This window comes from Lissotriton vulgaris, chromosome 6, assembly GCF_964263255.1.
Source record: "Lissotriton vulgaris chromosome 6, aLisVul1.2, whole genome shotgun sequence".
In the NCBI taxonomy this organism is placed as follows: domain Eukaryota; kingdom Metazoa; phylum Chordata; class Amphibia; order Caudata; family Salamandridae; genus Lissotriton; species Lissotriton vulgaris.
The window spans coordinates 1,497,187,647-1,497,206,570 of NC_141694.1; the positions used below are offsets into that span (position 1 = coordinate 1,497,187,647).

The window sequence follows — 18,924 nt, forward strand, 5'->3', positions numbered from 1 at the left end:
AGCGTCTGTCATCATTAAAAAGTGAGGATGTGCTGGGATGTGCTGGGATGAATGAGAGGCCACAGAGATATTTTCTTTTCTTCCCCACCATGCCACTGCTAGCCTCATAGTTGTTGTAATGCTATGTCTTCGAATGTTCCTCGGGCTGAATCCACTGCACATCCAATTATTCCGGCAATGGTCCCATCCTGATTCAGCAATTAATGGAATGCAAAAAGACATCATTCCCAACATTGATTTGAATGTCGGAACAGTAGTGAACTTTCTTTTTGATTGGGAAGTTGTTAATGCCATTATTCGATGAATTCTCTCTTATTTTGTATACGTTTTGAAAGCTTTTGTATACAGAACGTCTCCTAGGAAAACGGATGATCTGGATTGTTTTAGGGATGACTTTTCTCCGTTTAATTTTAGGCCTAAAGTTTTCAACAAGTGAAGACATACTAAAGTTGGTCTTTTTGCTGAGCAAAATGAATCGCCTGTGATAAGCTAGTCATCCAGGTATGAGAACACCCGATGACCGTTTCTTCTCAAGGATGGTGCCACCAAAGAAATGCATTTTGTGAAAACTCTGTGAGCCGATCGGAGCCCAAGGGAAAGAACTTTGAATTGGTAATGGCACCCTGCCACCTCGAAACTTAGGTACTTCTGATGCTTTACATCTATGGGGATGTGGAAATACACAGCCAGGCAATCTAGAGACGTCATGTAATCTCCTGAGTTTAGTAGCTATAAAATCTCCTGTAAATACAGTATTCTAATAGGTTGTTGAGTTATGCATTTGTACAAAAGTCTCACATCCATGACTTATCTTTATTTCCCAGACTTTTTCTTGATGAAGAAGAAGTTGGAGTAAAAGCCCTTGTTCTGATGTACAAAAACTGGCCTCTTTGTCTGCCTCCACGAAAGGGCTCAAAACAACACTGTTTTAATGTTCCCAATGAACATACGTATCTGTGTCTGCTTTAATAGATTGGAAAGCATCATTGACATGCTTTCCAAAAAGGCTTTCTCTGTCAAAAGGCAATTCAAATATTTTGTCTTGCTCTTCTAGATGAAAGACAGTGTCCTACAGCCATCCTTGTGGGCGTAAAACTGCCCCATCCAGCATCTCCCTGAATGCCGTCGAGAATAGATCCATTTCCATATCTATTATTTCAGATCAAGCCCTCTTACCTTCCTGTAATATTTCTTTAGCTTCCTTTCTTTATTCCTAAATCATGAAATTCTAGTAAGGCTGTCATGTCTGACCACATCTGCCTGGCTTACCTTCCTAATATAGCCAATGCGTTAGATGCTCTTATGGATGTTGCTGCCATTGTGGAAAACCGCTTACCAATGTTATCCGGACATCGGCCTTCTTTGTCCGGAGGCTACGAACATAGGGCAAAAGGATTTCTGGATCTTCTTTGGGCATCCTGCCTACCACGGACTCTGGACCTGAATGTCCTATCAAATATGTAGGCACATTTTCTGGTGCTTTATATTTTCTATCCAGCTGAGGAACAACCGCTGAAACAGAGGCAGAATTCTTCGTAAATTTTAATCCTTCCTCCAAAATGTAATCCACAATGGGAATTGATCTAACAGAATTTCTAGCAGAATCCTTGAAGTTGTAAAGAAAGCATTCTGTTTGCTTCACCTGCAAAGGCAAAACAAAATGTCTAGAAGCCTGTCCCATGAGTTCATGAAAGCCACCTATGTCCTTTGGAGGGGCGTTAGCGAGTGGCTGTGTGGGCGAGGCCGACAGGGGGGTGACATAATCAAACAACGCCTGACCGGAACTTGCTGGATCCTGAGGAAGCTCTCCTCCTTCCAACTTGTCATCCGCATCACTTTGAATATAATCATTCAGGATACTATTCTCTCTTTTTGTTCTTGCAAGCCCAATGAGCTGTGGGGAAGCGATTCCACACCGGAGGTATCAGAACACACTGGAGTACCTCGTGCCAGTGCATTAACCCTGGGGAACATCTTGTGATAGTAATTAAACATGTGACACAAATCTGCTACCAATGAAATGGCCATAGAAACTGTACCCTCCTGCATGCCATGTTGTTCCTCATAAGGTTCATCATATGGATAATGTTCCTCGAAATTTTCAATGAAGGTCCGATCGACTTTTACAGTTTCGGCATCCTCGGTATCTTGGCATTTGATGTGAAGTTGCATGGGTCAATTACCCGGCTCGAATGGTCCTTCAACACAAGAGTCTTCCATTGACCCAGGCGTAAAGTCACTGGAATATCTTCTTCAGTAATTAAAACTGTCTCCTTCTGTGCTGCTGACGGGATTGCCAATGGTGCAGATGACAAGGAAACAATCACCTGGCTTCTTGGTCTTTTAGATTGTTTGAAAAAAAGTTCTGCAAAGCTTACATTCTTTTTGGTTTATAGTGAGGGTGATGCCAGCCAGGAAACAACATAAAAGGTGTCACCTCTGAGTTGCTTGCAGGATCAAATAACTCAATTCTGAGAGAAAAAGGTCAAAAGTTGACTGAAGCACGGTAGACTGAGCAGACCTCAGGTACACTCCCTCACACACGACGTGTGGTTAGAAATCTGAGGTGTGGTGGCCCTACAGTCGTGTGGTTAGAAATCTGAGGTATGGTGGCCCTACAGGGGAAGAGTGCTTCAGGGTCTGTGCTCTGACAGGTTGAAATTGGGTTCTTATAAAATATTGTGAATTGGTTACCAATATCACGTAAGTTCTCTATGGTTCTCAATGCTTATCTATTGGCAATGCTTGTTATTTTTACGATGGGACTCCAATCATGACGGCGGGGAATATTTAAGCATGTGACTCTATTTGTAGATTCGATACTGGAGAGTAACAATTATGTACTTAAGACACCTGCAGATTTTTTATTGGCCTCATACATGAAATATCAGCCTCATGAGAGGAAACTTTACAATGAATCCGCATACATAGTACTAAATACTATTTCCAGTTGGACGACAAGCTAACACCGATAATTGGATGGGAAACTGATACAGCGCAGGAACCTTTACAGGTATTTATTCTAATGCAATAAAGGAATACATTAGGGGCTACTAGAAGACCTCTCATTGCTATAACATGATATCAGTAATGAGCATGAATGTAAATGGCACCAAGCTCAAAACTGACACCTTTAATGGAATGCAGAAAATGACTTTAAGTAAAAATCACAAGACGTATAATAACTTACGTTGCGCTCTATTTCTATTAATCTATCCTTCATCTTCAGCAGTTCTCGAGTAGCATCCTGACTTTCTTTCTCCCACTTATTCACAGAATTATTTGCTTCGCCAGCTCTCGGTGGGGAATTCTGTGACATCCTTTCTTCTTCTTGCCTCTGTTTGAGGGCTTCATAGTTTTTTTTTACCTAAAAAACAATGAATTATGTATATATGCAATTGTGTGGTATAAATAAAGACATTCCTTGCAGAATTACAACATTCGACATTACAAATTGAAAATAATGTTTATTTTCCGTATTAGATCCCATCCAAGTGAAGGATAACATTACTTTGATGGTAAATAGATTATTCCAGTCAACCCTTAACCTCGTCGATGCTCATGACGAGCCCAGCTCGTCATGAATCACAATAGAGCTGTGCTCCTGACGAGCTGGGCTCGTCATAACGGCTCCATGCCACCCACGCGCAATTGATCAATCAATGGGCGGGGCCGTGACGAGACTAGCTCGTCATGAGCACAGCTCCACAGTGACTCATGACGAGCTGGTCTTGTCACGAGCACTGCGGCGCCGCGCTCACCCCCGCCACCCCCGCACCTTGGGGGAATTACCCCTGCAGGGCTGAGGTTAAGTTATTGAATGAAAATGAGCATGATCAACTCTTATTTCAAGAACAGAAGTGATGAAAGGGTGCAACTACAGAGAGGAAGGGTCATGACCACTTAAATAGAGCACAGGTTGTGTGATATTATGTGCTCAGATCTCTGTTAAATAATTGTGGAAGCAATTTTCATACTGTGGTTTAGTAAAATCCACTACACACTACACACCATCCTGAAAAGGCAAAATGGCACACAACATTAGAGCCATGCTTACAACACCCATGCGAAATAAGCCAATTCTACCTGGGACACCACTACATTCAACAAGATTCAACAATCTGCAATGCCACAAAATCTTCAGCCAAGTTCTGGAAATAAACATCCACATCTTATAATGGTCCTTGCTACATAGCATTTGTCGATAGCACTGTATTACAACAATTTAACATGGCCAGGTATCTGCTGGTGGATAATGTATTATCAACTGTCTCGCAGATTATTCGGAACAGGCTTTGGCTTTAAGCCACAACCTACTGTCAAAAATACCTCTGCAAACCTCCTCTGGTGCACTCAGCCTTGAGCTTGCTTTACATGGAATAATAAAGTATGGACCCACATTTGTATATTCAGTAACTCTATGCTGTAGATGATTGTGGTGCTATCAGTGATGTAATCAACAATGTCATTTGAGACAACCTGTGCCTAACTGCTGCAGATGGCCAACCCCCAGCAGGTCACAACCTTCTGCATCTGTCACCTTGCACTCACAGTGCTTAATTTGAGTCTGGCACAGACACTTGTAAACACTGGCGCTTATGACAGTCTGCCACATGGTGGCGCTGTTTGTCTAATTTAGAAATGAGCGCAACAAAAGTTGTTTATTTCAATATATATAAAAAATTACTAATACCCGCTGCCAAAGCCATCCTCATAACTTTGGGGCCTGAAATAGTCTAAATTGTCACACTTGAAAGAGTGTGATGGTTAGTAGTTGTGTTGATACTGTCATTGGCAGTACTGTCTGGGACAATTGTGGTGCAAGCTGCAGTGGGCTAGTGAAGATGGCCCTGGCCCTTTTACATTACGAATTAAGCACTGGTACTCCACCACCCTCAAAGCAAGGCTGACAGGACTTTTGATTTTTTCGCTTTCCTTGCAAGCCTCTGAAATCAACCGCAACCCTGCTCTTTTGCTCACGACTTAAACCCAACATTTGTCCATGGTGAGACTATACAGGTTAGAAGTTCTTTTATGACCTTCTTCCAACATTACCTGAGTCTGATGCTCTGTCTCAAACCTCTCCTTTTTGCTTCTCACTGCCCATGACCATGAGCCACATGACTTTCACACTGTAACCAGCCATCTATGCTCCGTATTGTTCTCTCTGATGCAGCAATACCTAATTGTGATCTAATGTATTCTGTTTATTGATTAAGTCTCAGACACTACTGTGGCTGATTGGTTGGAGTTTATGCCATATGTACACAGTATGACATTGTTAAAAGCCTAGGTTTATCTCAAGTATATTTTGCTCAAGGTGCTGAATTGGTTGCTCTTACCGGTGCCTTGCCGTATATATATACATACATATATATACATATATATATATATATATATATATATATACACACACACGCACACACACACTTGCACATGCACACACACATATATTTTTAAAGACTGATTTAACGTTTTACAATGTGGATGGATTTTTACTAAATTTGGCAATCATTGGAAACGTCAGATAGGGTTCTGCATGCCAAGTTCCGTAACGATTGATACAGGGAGAAAGAAATTAGGGAGGTTGAAAAATAGCGGTTTCCCATTTTTACTCCAAAAGGAATTTACGCGCAGGCCGACAGTTTGAAACAATGAACAGATTTACACTAAATTTGACATGAAAATAGAACCTTACGCAGCAAGTGCTTTTATTGGTTAGGAGTAAATCTGTTCTGTAGTTTTTGAGAAAGAAGCCTTGAAAAAAGTAGTAGAGAATGATTTTAAGGGTTAAGACTTTTTTATACGGTTGCCATTTGGGATTTGCAAATTATTTGTAAGTGCAGGAATTTTAAAAAAGGGAGGTCAGGTTGGACAAGGGAGCCTGGTCTCCCATCGTCCCTTTTGGAACTGCTATCAAACCTCTTCTACTGTTTCTTCCTGCTGATAACAGCTGTAAAATATCTGCAATATTTCCCTTATTTCTCACTCTCGAAGCAAGTAAACATATCAGCCCTAGCCTAATTCTATCCCATCCCAACCACTGCTGCTCCAGTCATAATTTTGCCTTTCACATACCTTTCCACCATCCAACAACGTCTATCAACTCGTCTTACTGCACTCTATTTGCTTCATTTTCACTCTCATATGGTATTTTCATTCTCTCGTATTACCTTTACATGTTTCCTCTACAATTTCTATGGTCTGCTACTTTCCTTCCAACATACCTACCTGTTGCTCTGCCTTCCAGTTTTGTCCATGCTCCTCCTCATCCTGCAATACCCAATACCCCTTACGGGCATTCATTTCTCTTGTTATCGCCCAAACACTGGAAATCTCTCCCTCTTTCCATGTGCTCAGCAACCCCCACCCCACTTTTTGTGGTTGTTCAATCGCAATGTCAATATGAAGTTGCAAGTACGGTCAATGACTCTGCTTACTTACTGTCTTTAGCTCCTGGCGCAGCTGCTGGTTGAAATTTGTAGATTCTTCTAATCGAGCTTCCAGAGCTGCAATTTTCTCTTCTTTTATTTCCAGCGATTTCTTCATTGTGAACTCTAATTTGGACTCCAAGACCTTATATCTATTAATGCATCGGTTTTAAAAGAAATAAACTAGCGTCATTATGTAGTTATTAGCATTTCTGCAGGAAAACTTTTTTACTTAACAATTATTGTCTTGCTGTATAAAAGGTTTTGTAATCACAAAGGCACAGCTTCAAACGGCTACCCGCACCTCTAATAAAATCTAAATTACACTCCTGATTTTTCCATAACACAATAGCATTAAAATCAAGGATGCAAGCAAAATTATTATAATCTTATTTAACTGAATTGTAAATCTCTTTGAACTGTAGTAAAATATGACAAGCACAACAAAAAAATTAGAATAGTTACCACACTGAATTTCTACAAGCACAACAAATGTATAAGCCCCATTATGAGATCATTCTAAATGGAGCATTCACTTTTGTTATCAACCCCATCAGAATTAGATGGGCTGTGGGTTGACCTCAGAAGAGGTAGGTCTGGCTGCTTTCAAGAGTAAAAAAAAGGCTTTAATAGCAGAACAAATCCAGAACTGCAATGACCTCCAGGTTCGACCTGTAACTCATGTTAAGGCCCCCCTGAAAATAATGGTAGGGCTTTGATATGAAGATGCTTTTTTAGCCAGTCATAGAAGAAAGGGTAAATGCATATTGTCATTTTTGCCAAATGGGCTCCTAATCAAAACATGCATTTGGAAAAAGCTCCTGGAGCTGCATTTAGGCTCTACTTAGTAGTGTTTATCTATTGTAAATAGCAAAACGTCTAATGTTTCTGAGAGACTGGAATATGGAAGCATGCATTTTGACAACTGATCCACATCAAATTCCATTGATGGAGCATGGGGTTAATTTGCTGTCAAGCAATCATTGTGAATTTTTCTTATCTTATTAATGTTTCACTGCTGGGTCCCATCTCTTGATTTCATGCATTTTTAAAACCCCCAAATAGCAGATGTAATTGTCCTTTCATTTTTGGAGAGAGAAAACCAAGCTTCACTGTCTTCTTTTGAATCTACTTTTCAGTTCTGGAGAATTGAACTTGAAATCTAGCTATTTGTCACAATATTTATCTCTTGTTATTTTTTGCTTCTCAAAAGAGAGTTTTATATGCTAAACAGAGGGAAGCCACTGCTTTCCTTCAGCTTCTGTTCGCAATGTATATCGACCCATTTATCAGGAAGCTAGAAATAAACCTGTGTATCCACCCAATACATAGGCATGGATACGATATTAAAATGATGGCTTATGCCGATGATACAGCGCTTGTAACTCCTGATCCGGTAAGGTCAATTGAGTTGATTGAATTAGAGGCTTAAGGCTTTGGAGAGGTCTCGGGTTATGCTTTAAATAAGGAAAAAACACAGATTATTTTAAATGAGAAAATTGAATGGACTGACCCTAAGGTTATAAATAAGGCTAGATATATTGGGGTGAACATTCTGCCTGATATTGACTTGATTGTGAAAGAAAATTACGTCCCTTTAGCCACCGAGACGAAGAGGTCATTGCACAGGTTAAATAATTTGCATCTCTCTCTAGTTGGTAGATGTAATGTTTTAAAAATGATTATTTTTCTGATTTTTTCAAACTTTTTTAGAGCCATTCCTTTAGAATTTTTGAATCAAATACTAAATAAATCTGATAATCTATTTGCACGATTTCTGTGGGCTTAGTCTCAGCCTAGACGAACTATAAAGTTTTTATCAGTCCCACAGGATAGAGGTTAATGGGCGCTCCCTAATTTAAAGTTGTATTACTGGGCAACTATCCTGCAACACTGCCCCATACTGTTACAAGACCGTTCCCATGATCAAATTTCAGAATTTCCTGCACTGTTCAAACTTATGTTCGGCCCTGAAGCTTGGGGCTGCTTGTCACAGCAAGTAGAATTAGGTTATTTTAAGGGAGGTGAAGTTCAAGACACTTATGGGAACCTATAAGGCCTTTACTGCAGTTCGTAAATTTCTTGGTATTGGCAGATTTAACTACTATACTCCACCTAGAAATAATGAGAACTTGCAAAAGATATTTGGGCTGGGAGAAATAAACTGGGAGTTTTTTTCCCACCCGATAGGGTTATAGATTTTGGGGATTCAAGACTGAATTTCGGGCTTAGCCATAAGGAGTTTTTTAAATATTTATTAATTAGGAATTTTTAACGGCGTAAGGTCCCTCAGTATTTGTTAAATGTGAACTTATGCAGAAATTGGCTGATAGTAATTTGCGACGAATAGAGACTACCTATAATATTTAACAGCCTGATGTCAGATGACCTGCGTAAGATCTACGGGAAATGGCAGTTGACAGTCACTGATAAAACTTTTCAGCAAGTCCTCCTATACGCACAAACTGATTTACTTTCTCAGAATCTCCAAGCCCAGTTTTATAAAACTTGTTTTTTATCATATTAGACCCGAATAAAATCACTAAATGGGTGGATGGTAAAGGCACTAGGTGCTCTCTCTGCTCGGAATATGGGCTTGATTTAGTGCACATGTTTGCCACATGTGCCAGACTTAGAACTTAGACCTTTGTTGGAAGATATGTCAGGCTTTTTTAAGGAAATCATGTCCCGGAAGGTATCTCTAACCCCCTCCATGATTTTATTGGGAGTGCAGGATAATATTGGAAGGAAGGAGGTGGGGGGGGGGGGCTCTGATCTTTGTTGCTATGACCATACTCAGGCTTCCTGTCAGCAGTGGTTGGCCAGATTACTTTCGATTCATAACATGGATAAAGCAATGTATGCTAAGACAGGAATTTGTGCCAGAAAAAAAGGGATTGGGTATTTGGGACCGGTTGACCAACTGGGTATGTCACACCACTTTGCAACATAGGGGGAATGAAACTTGAAGGGCAATGAGGATTCCTGGGCCAATATATGTTGAATAAGTAACCTGTACTGTAAATCGTTTGATCATGAACTCTTTTTGTTAGTTTTTGCTCATTTGATATTGCAATATGTGGGATTTATGAGTGGGAACTTCCAAGCTTATTATGAACTTCCTGCAGAATTTTAGTCCGATAAACACCTTTGCACTTGACACTTTAGGTACCTTTTGTCCGGTATAGCAGGATGTTCCTAATATGTATAAACATATCCAGAAAGTTTGTAGGGGAGATGGTACTATTTGGAAAAAAGTAATACATTTTTTTTTTTTTAAAGAGAAAGGATGTTGTCTTCCTCTTTCACTTGCAGGCCTTCTCTCCAAGTAAGGCTACTTTGGTTGCAGCAAATGTTCGTCCCAGACAAATAGGTTATAGCTTCCCAAAAGAGCTATGGAGCTAGCCACTTTCACAGAGGTCACAATTGAACTGCAGACTTTACTGCCGACAACATGGTTTCTTGATTTCCTTATCTGGTTGAAATATAGGTAACAGTACTGTAGCATGATTCTGGCTAGTTACTACGACAGTGATTGAATATAGGGGAGTATCAATAAGTCTGTATTCTTTACTAAGTTGTGCTTAGGCAGTGTTTGCTTGGGCAGCACTGACCTCAGCTTTTTTCCTTCAAGGAGAGGATAGATTGGAGAAAACTTCATATGACTTGAAAGGGTCTTAAGTAGAACCGAGGAGCTGTCACAGACAGGTGAGAGTGAGGAACAGGTTTCATCAGATCATCTGCAGGTGGAGTTTGACTTTAAGTTGGCAAAAAAGATGGAAGATCAATTGCAGCAGCAGACTTCTGCCTTGATGAAGAACCAAGCTGTGAATGCTCAGATTCTGTGACAGATGTAAGACACTGTGCTAATCATTTTAGATGCTTAGACATTGAAGGGGATATAGATGCTGACTGCCTTGATCTTCAAGAGTGACATATGCAAAAGAAACAATTGATGGACGGATGCTGAAAATGCAAACATTCACCCCAGTCACAAGGATCTGGGTTAAATACATCATTATTTTTCTCACCTCATCACCCCAGTTTGAACCCAGACATATACAAATCAGTCTAGACCCTGTTCCTTGTGGGAACAGCTCAGCCCGAACTGCCAAGCCAGGTCCTCCCTGGACCGGAAACAAGCATTCTGTGACCGGTTTCAGGGCAACACCGTTCATCAGCCAGGCTAACTTGAATCCAGTGGTGTAGTGAGCATGGGACCCACGTCTGGGCATACCCTTCCGACTTAAGGCGACATATGCAAAAGAAACAATTGATGGACGGAATGCTGAAAATACAAACATTCACCCCCAGTCACAAGGATCTGGGTTAAATCCAACATTCTTTTGCTCTCCACTCCAACCCAGTTTGGACCCAGCCATATGCAAATCAGTCTTGACCCTGTTCCTTATGGGAACAGTCTAGCCCGAACTGCGATGCCAGGCCCTCCCTGGACCAGAAACAGGCATCCTGGGACCGGTTTCAGGGCATCACCCAGGCTATCTTGAATCCAGTGTTGTAGTGAGCATGGCACCCAGGTCTGTGGGACTTACCACATGAGTTAGTGTTCGAGAAATCTGCAGTGGTAACTGCATTTACACCTGCCTGTAATCCCTATGTAAAATACTGGAAAGGCAAAAATGAGATATTTTCAGGCATTAATTTTCTGTTTACACCACAAATACCTTTGTTAATAAGACCTGCAGAATGGTTTTCAAAGAGGATTTACAATTACCTTTCACTCAATAACTATTACCCATCTATAGATGGCTCTAATTGTATGCAGCTCAGACAATAATATGTGTCTTACTTTACATTAAAAGCTGATAGGTTTAGGTATTAGAAGACCATGATCCCCCAAGGTAGCAGCTTCTCTTACCTGTCATCATTGCTTTGTTCATCATGTAATAGACGCTCCTTATTTAACCCTATTTTTTCCAATTCATGTGTGAGCTTTTCTAACTCATTATTCATTTGTTGTGCTTTAAGTTTTTCATTAACTAAATCCTATCGAAAGAAAATAGAAATTAATCAACGTTTGCAATTTATTACACACATGCAGAGAAAGGGGGAAGAGAGAGAAAGAGACAATGAGGAAGGAACAGAAATGGCAACTATGGTGTGGCAGAGGGAAAAATGAAAACAACAATGGTTTTACAGATTAGATTAATGATACTCATATTTATGTGTATATATGTTTTTAAAACACCTCTATTTCAACTGCTTTTCCTTTGGAAAACTACCTCATTCAACTCCAGCCTTCTCCTGACTATAATTGCTCCTTCACTTCAAAATGCTTAGAGTATGGATTGTGGGCCACAGCTATATCTATAGGGCTAAAGAGGTTGTACAAAAGAGAGGTCACAAGGATCTGTGTTAAATCCAATATTCTTTTGCTCACCACTCCAACCCAGTTTGGACCCAGCCATATGCAAATCAGTCTTGACCCTGTTCCTTATGGGAATAGTCCAGCCCGAACTGTGAAGCCAGGCCCTCCCTGGACCAGAAAACAAGCATCCTGGGACCGGTTTCAGGGCATCACCAAGGCTATCTTGAATCCAGTGTTGTAGTGAGCACGGCACCCACGTCTGTGGGACTTACCACAAGAGTTTGTGTTAGAGAAATCTGCAGTGGTAACTGCATTTACACCTGCCTGTAATCCCTATGTAAAATACTGGAAAGGCAAAAATTAGATATATGCATTTGGGGACGTGATTCACAGCAAATTAGCGGAATACTCTAAATTGGGGGCAAGTGCTTTTTTCCAACCTATCACTGAGTAGTCCACCCCTAAATGCATCCAAAGACCATACTAACAACATAAACATTGTTATTGTAAAATGTACAAAGTACAGCTACATTGGATAAGGCAAATGCTAATAAAGTGCATGTACATTGAAGAATGCATAAACATCAGGTGACTTAAAATCTTACATAGGAAATTACGGAATGGATCTGGAGAGAAATAGTTTTAAAACCTATCGTATCTTATTAACATTCGCTAGCGGTATCTGCAACAAAATTGACTGTGTTTCTCTACAGGTGTACATACATGTCCTCCTCAGTGTTGAGACCATTCGGAACCCTTGAATTGAACCGAATAATGTGTCTAGATTCCAGCTGTCTCAGATATCTTTCTCTATTACCACCTCTTAACCTCATTGGCAATTGGTCCAGTACAAAATATTTCAAATATTTTATGTTACTATCATGGGTCAATTCAAAATATCTCGCCACTGTGTACGTCTGATCTTTATTTCTAATAGCTCTAACATGCTGTTACAGGGACATTATAGTTGGACTTAGATTTCACTCGCACAAAACCAGTGAAATTCAGCAATTATAGTTAGCTGATCTAACTATAACTCGTGCCCCAGCAATGCACTACTTATGACCTCACATATTACATCACTCATGACATGGACAGTGACATCACTGATGACATCAATGATGGCATCTCAAATGACATCACTGATGACGTTATCCAGTGACTGAGTGTTTTAAAAAAAGTTTATGAGTGTTAAATATATATACCAAGGGTGGGTGTATGAGTGCCTGTATGGATGATTCAGTGGGTGCGTGACTGACTGTATAAGTGATTGATTAGGTTTCTCAGAGAATGTATGGTGAGTCACTGGTTGTGTGAATTTTTGTGCCAGTCTGTCAGTTGGTGTCTAAGTGGCAGTATGGGTGTGTTAGTGGGTATGTGAGTGGCTGTATGGATAATTGGTTGTCTGAGTACATGTATGAGTGTCTGTGTGGGTGGGTGAAGGTGTGTGTGACCGCCTGTTTGGATGAGTGAATGGGTGAGTCAGTTGCTGGATCGGTTAGTGAGTGTGTGTGAGGGGATGTATGGATGAGTCAGTGTGTGTATGGCTGTGTTGGTGAGTGAGTGAATGTGTCAGTGGTACATGGGTGAGTATCTAGGTATGTGAAAGGCAGCATAGGTGAGTGATGGGGTATATGAGAGACTGTATGGATGAGTGAGTGAATGTGAGAGTGGCTTTATGGGTGAGTGATTGTATAGATGAGTGAGTACATGCTATTATATGCATGAGTAAGTAATTGGGTGTGTGTAACTGTATGGGTGAGTAAGTGGCTGTGTTGGAGAGTGAGTAGGTGTGTGAGTAGGTTCTATGGGCGACTGACTCAGTTTGTGAGTAGCTTTATGGGTGTATATGTCAGTGTCTGTAGTGAGTGAGTTGGTGTATGAGTGGGTGAGTGAGTGAATATGAGTGTAATTCTATGAATCAGTGAGTGGATGAATAAGTATTGGTATGGGTCTGTGAATAGGTTTGTGAATGGTTGTGTGGGAGTGGGTGTATGAAAGGGTCTATTGTGGAATGAGTTGGTGCATTGGCGATTTTGTGGATGATGTCATTGAGATGTCATCAGTGATGTCACTGACCATGTCATGAGAGATATAATATGTGAGGTTATAAGCAGTAAATTGCGGGTGCGCAAGTTATAGTTAGCTCAGGTAACTATAACTCTTGAATTTCACAGGTATCATAGGAGTCAAATCTGAGCCTAACTATAATGTCCCTGTAACCTTTTTTTAGTGAATTTCTAAGTTTTTTTAACGTGAAGTAAAATGCCCATCCCAATGCCCAGTGGGAGTGACGTTGAGCACAGGGCCTGGCATCGTGCTGCCCCTCCCAAGCTTGCTGCTCCTGCCCCCTCATCCTTGCCTTCCATTGTCCATGTCGATGACCCCGTTTCCTCATTACAGCGTGTGACCTTTCTTCTGCCACTGCCCTTCCTGCCTGCCCTGAACAGTTAGCCTGCTGCCCCATCCACCTCCTCTCTACTCTCTGGTGTCCAAATCCATGCACGAGCCCCCTCCTTCCTGCCAAGCATGGTTCGATGTGCTGCTACTACCTTCCATTTAGCTCGATGTCCCTGCCCACTCCTCCTGTCCGCCGTTTCCCAATTCTATGCAGCATTATTGTCCTCCTACTTAGCTTCTGTGATTAGCTTGCTGTCCCTACTCTCCTTTGGCCTGCCCTCTGATATCTGTGTGCATGCCCCTAATCCCTCCTTTCTGCCCACCATATTACATGGACCTGTCACCCTCCTTTCTACTCTGAGTGTTCTGTTGAGCTGCCACTGCCCTTCCCACCTGCCTAGCATGGTCAGATAGCTGCCACCTCTCCCTGCCACCTCCACCCTGCCTGTCCAAGTTCCATGCCCCTATACCCTCCTAATTGTCCTCCATGGTCCATTTTTCTGCCCTCCCTTCTGCCCACCATGCTCTTTTGTGCTGCAACTGCTCCTCTGGTCTACCCTGCATAGTCTGTTGTAAAGTTCCTTCCCCTGCCCTCTTTTATCTGTGTCCAGCCCCTACCCCTCGTTTGGGTCCTCCATGGTCTTTTGTGCATGTCTCTGACCCCTCCCACTTGCCCACCATGGCCGTTGTACTGCCACTAACCCTCCTGCTTGCCATGCATGGTCTTCTGTGCTGCCAAAGCCCCCCACCTGCCCTGTGTGGCCAGCTTGTTGCTCCTGACCCCCTCGCACCTTCGTTCTGTTGTCTCTTTGCATGCCATTATTGTCTACCTGTTGCCCTAAATTGTGTGTTGTGCTTTCAGTTCCCATCCCACCTGCCCTCCATTGTTAGCTTGCAGCTCCTGCCCTGCCCGCTTGCCCCCTGCCCTCCGTTTTCCATGTGCAGACCCCTATCCGCTCCCTCCTGCCTTGTTCGGTCGGCTGTCAGTCCCCTGCCCCCTCTCTCCTGCCCTTCATGGTCCGTTATGCTGCAACTGCCCCTCTTGCTGCCCTTGTCTCTTCCCTTCCGTTCTCGGTTGTCTATGTGCATGGCCCTGTTCCCGCCCTATTGCTTTCCACGGTCCGTTTGATGCACCGCTGTCCTGCTTGCCCTGTGTGATGTATTTTGCTGTAGCAACCCCCGACACCTGCTGTGTAAGGTCAGTTTGGTGCCCTGCCCATCTCCCTCCTGCCCTCTCTTATCCGAGTCCGTATCCCTACCCCATTCCTCCTGCCCTCCGTGATCCAATGCACCAAAGTTGCCAACATTTTGAACTTTGTAAGAAGGAGATTTTGAAAAACAAAAGAGGGACTTGATGTTCCCCATTGCCTTACATTGCAAAAGAGGCGGTTATAGGCAGGAGACAAATAAAATAAACTCCTTTTGGACTTAAAAGCATCAGAAGTCTCCAGCCTGATTCGGGTCTGTTGGCATATATGGTTGTACTGCCACTGCCTCTTCCTTCTGCCCCCATTGGTCTTTCATATTGCTGCATCCTTTCTTGCCTGTACTGCATGGTTGGTTAGTTGCCCCTGCCCCCCTTTTTCCAGCCCTCCATTGTCCTTTGTGCTGCCACTGCCCCTCCCGCCCGCACAGCGAGGTCAACTTATTGCCTCTGCACCCTCCTCCATGAGAGGGTCTTATTCCCATAGAAAATATGGCTAGTGCTCTAAAAAACTCAAATGAGGACAGAGTTCTCAAATAGCAACAAAGCACCTTAAAATAATTTGCAATCTTTATGTTTTTTATATAGTTGATCACATGATGAACAAGGTACTTACCTTTGGTAACGCTTTTTTGTTGTGGATACAGTATCTGCCTGGGGATTCTTCACCTTGTGAATATCCCCTGCGACAGCAACATTCGGAAATTCTTTTTGTAGCTTTGCGCCGACGTGGACGATGTCACAGAGGCATGGCATCGCGCGCGACTCCGCTGACGTCACCGACACCATAATAGGCCCAAGCCGGCGTGATGACCTCAGTTCCGCCCGTTTTTCGTGCCTTCGAGGCACACGGACGGACCGATGACAGCAGATATATACACAGTATACACAGTACATAAATGTCACGATAACACACACAGTGTGAAACCAATGCAGGAAATCCAATTGTAATAAACATTTCCTTTGACAATAAAAATATATACATTACAGTAACTTAGGTATAGAAGAGTGGACAACGGGGAGGCGGGTGGGTCAGTGAGGAATCCACAGGCAGATACTGTATCTACCAGAAAAAGCGTTACCGAAGGTAAGTAACTTGTTCTTCTGATAGATACATCTGCCAGTGGATTCCTCACCTTGTGAATAGAGTCCCACAGCAGTCCCCACTCCCAGAGGAGGGTGTCCACTCTCCTATACCAAAAAGTCCTAGAGGACAGAATGCGCAAAGTGGCCGTCCCTCCTCACCTCGGAATCTAAACAGTAATGTTTCGCGAAAGTGTGGAGGGAGGCCCAAGACGCCGCTCTACAAATATCCTCAACAGGTACACCCCTAGACAAAGTAGATGTAGAAGACTTTGCTCTAGTAGAGTGAGCTCTTATACCCTCTGGAGGTTCCTTACCCGCCAGGGCATAGCAGATCTTAATGCAGAGGATAATCCATCTCGAGAGCGCGCGCTTGTGCACCGCCTTCCCCTTCTTGCAGCCAGCAAATCCAACAAACAGCTGGTCATGCATCCTGAACTCTCTTGTCCAGTCCAGGTAAAAGATCACCGCCCTCTTAGGGTCCAAGCGGTGAAGTCTCTCCTCCTCCTTGGAAGGGTGAGGGGGAGGATAGAAGGAAGGGAGGGTAACGGACTGCCTCAGATGGAAAGGAGTAACCACCTTAGGCAGAAAAGCAGCCCTCGTCCTGAGAACCACTCTTTCAGCATGAATGGACAAAAATGGGGGCTTTGAACTAAGAGCTTGAAGCTCACTTACCCTCCTTGCCGAGGTAATTGCCACTAGAAAAACAGTCTTAAAAGACAAAAGTCTCAAGCGACACTTGTGTAAAGGTTCAAAGGGCGAACCCATCAAGAATGCAAGAACAAGGTTCAAGTCCCATTGAGGCACAATAAAAGGAGTAGGAGGAAATGTATTAGTAAGGCCCTTAATGAATCGCAAAACAATAGGAGATTTAAACAAAGGGGGCTGGTCCGGCAAACAAAGGAAAGCCAATAAGCCAAATAACCTTTGATAGTTGCCACCGCAAAACCCTGCTGGGCCAAGGAAAGTGAAACTTGAAGTATATTGGACAAACAAGCCCTTTAAGGGTCAATGGACTTCTCCCCACACCAAGCAACAAATTTAGACCACCTATAAGAATAAATGGACTTGGTGGAGTCACGCCTGGCCGATAAGATGACATCCACCACATAGTGTGGGAGAGAAAAGGAATCCAAGTTGCCCCGTTCAATCTCCAGGCATGAAGGTGTAAGGTCTGGAGGTGGGGGTGTAGAACCTGCCCCTCCATCTGGGAGAGGAGATCTGCCCTGTGAGGGAGACGGAGCGGAGGGCACGAGGAAAGGTGGAGAAGATCTGTGTACCACACCCTTCTTGGCCAATCCGGGGAGATCAATATAACTTAGGCCCGGTCTTGACGTGTCTTCCTCAGAACCCAAGGAATCAAGGGTATGTGAGGAACATAGTGTGGGAGAGAAAAGGAATCCAAGTTGCCCCATTCAATCTCCAGGCATGAAGGTGTAAGGTCTGGAGGTGGGGGTGTAGAACCTGCCCCTCCATCTGGGAGAGGAGATCTGCCCTGTGAGGGAGACGGAGCGGAGGGCACGAGGAAAGGTGGAGAAGATCTGTGTACCACACCCTTCTTGGCCAATCCGGGGAGATCAATATAACTTAGGCCTGGTCTTGACGTGTCTTCCTCAGAACCCGAGGAATCAAGGGTATGTGAGGAAATGCGTAGAGGAGTTGTGAGTCCCAACTCAACTGAAACGCGTCCCCCAAGGCTCCCTGCATCGTAAACTGGAGACTGCAGAATGACGGGCAGTGAGCATTCTCGTGAGTGGCGAACAGGTCCACCTGAGGAGACCCCCACGTCCGAAAGACGTAATGAACTACCTCTGGATGGAGCCTCCACTCGTGGTCGGCTGAGAACTGCGGACTGAGACTGTCTGTACGTACGTTCAGAACCCCGGCCAAATCTGATGGTCCTGAACCTAGGACCAGAGACGCATAGCCTCCCTGCTGAGACACTGCGACCCCACTCCTCCCTGCTTGTTGACATACCACATCGCGGTCGTGTTGTCCGTCAGGATTTGAACTGACCGACCGCGAAGGAATGGGAGGAAGGCCTTGAGCGCTAAACGTGTGGCCCGCAACTCTAGAAGGTTGATGTGAAGCAACCTTTCCTCCGGAGACCAAAGACCTTTGACCTCCAGATCCCCCAGATGAGCACCCCACCCTAGAGTAGATGCATCCGTTATCACTGTGGCCACCGATGGAGGTAGTTGAAAAGGCTTTCCTTGTGACAGATTGCCTTCCATGCTCCACCAAGACTGTAGTTTCTCTCGAGATCCTCACTGACTCCCTGAGATCTCCGCTGTACTGATACCACTGCCTGCGGAGGCACCACTGGAGAGCCCTCATGTGCCAGCGTGCATGGTTGACCAACATAATTCAAGAAGCCATCAGACCGAGCAGACGAAGGACCTTCAGGACTGGAACGACTGCTCCATTGTAAAATAAAGGAATCATTTCCTGTATGTCGCAAATCCTTTGAGGATGAG

At 43.4% G+C, this 18,924-nt stretch overlaps 1 protein-coding gene across 2 annotated transcripts in view; it reads right to left on the reverse strand.

Moving 5' to 3' along the window:
- The window catches only part of CCDC88A (coiled-coil and HOOK domain protein 88A), an 865,879-nt gene that overhangs the window by 299,531 nt on the left and 547,424 nt on the right, over window positions 1-18,924 (reverse strand). For both annotated transcript variants that reach the window (XM_086927667.1, XM_086927666.1), the window contains exons 16-18: window positions 11,311-11,438; window positions 6,445-6,583; window positions 3,191-3,367 (exon numbers count right to left, since the gene is read on the reverse strand). In XM_086927667.1, coding sequence (XP_086783793.1) covers window positions 3,191-3,367; window positions 6,445-6,583; window positions 11,311-11,438 — 444 coding nt within the window. The remainder of the gene's footprint in view (window positions 1-3,190; window positions 3,368-6,444; window positions 6,584-11,310; window positions 11,439-18,924) is intronic.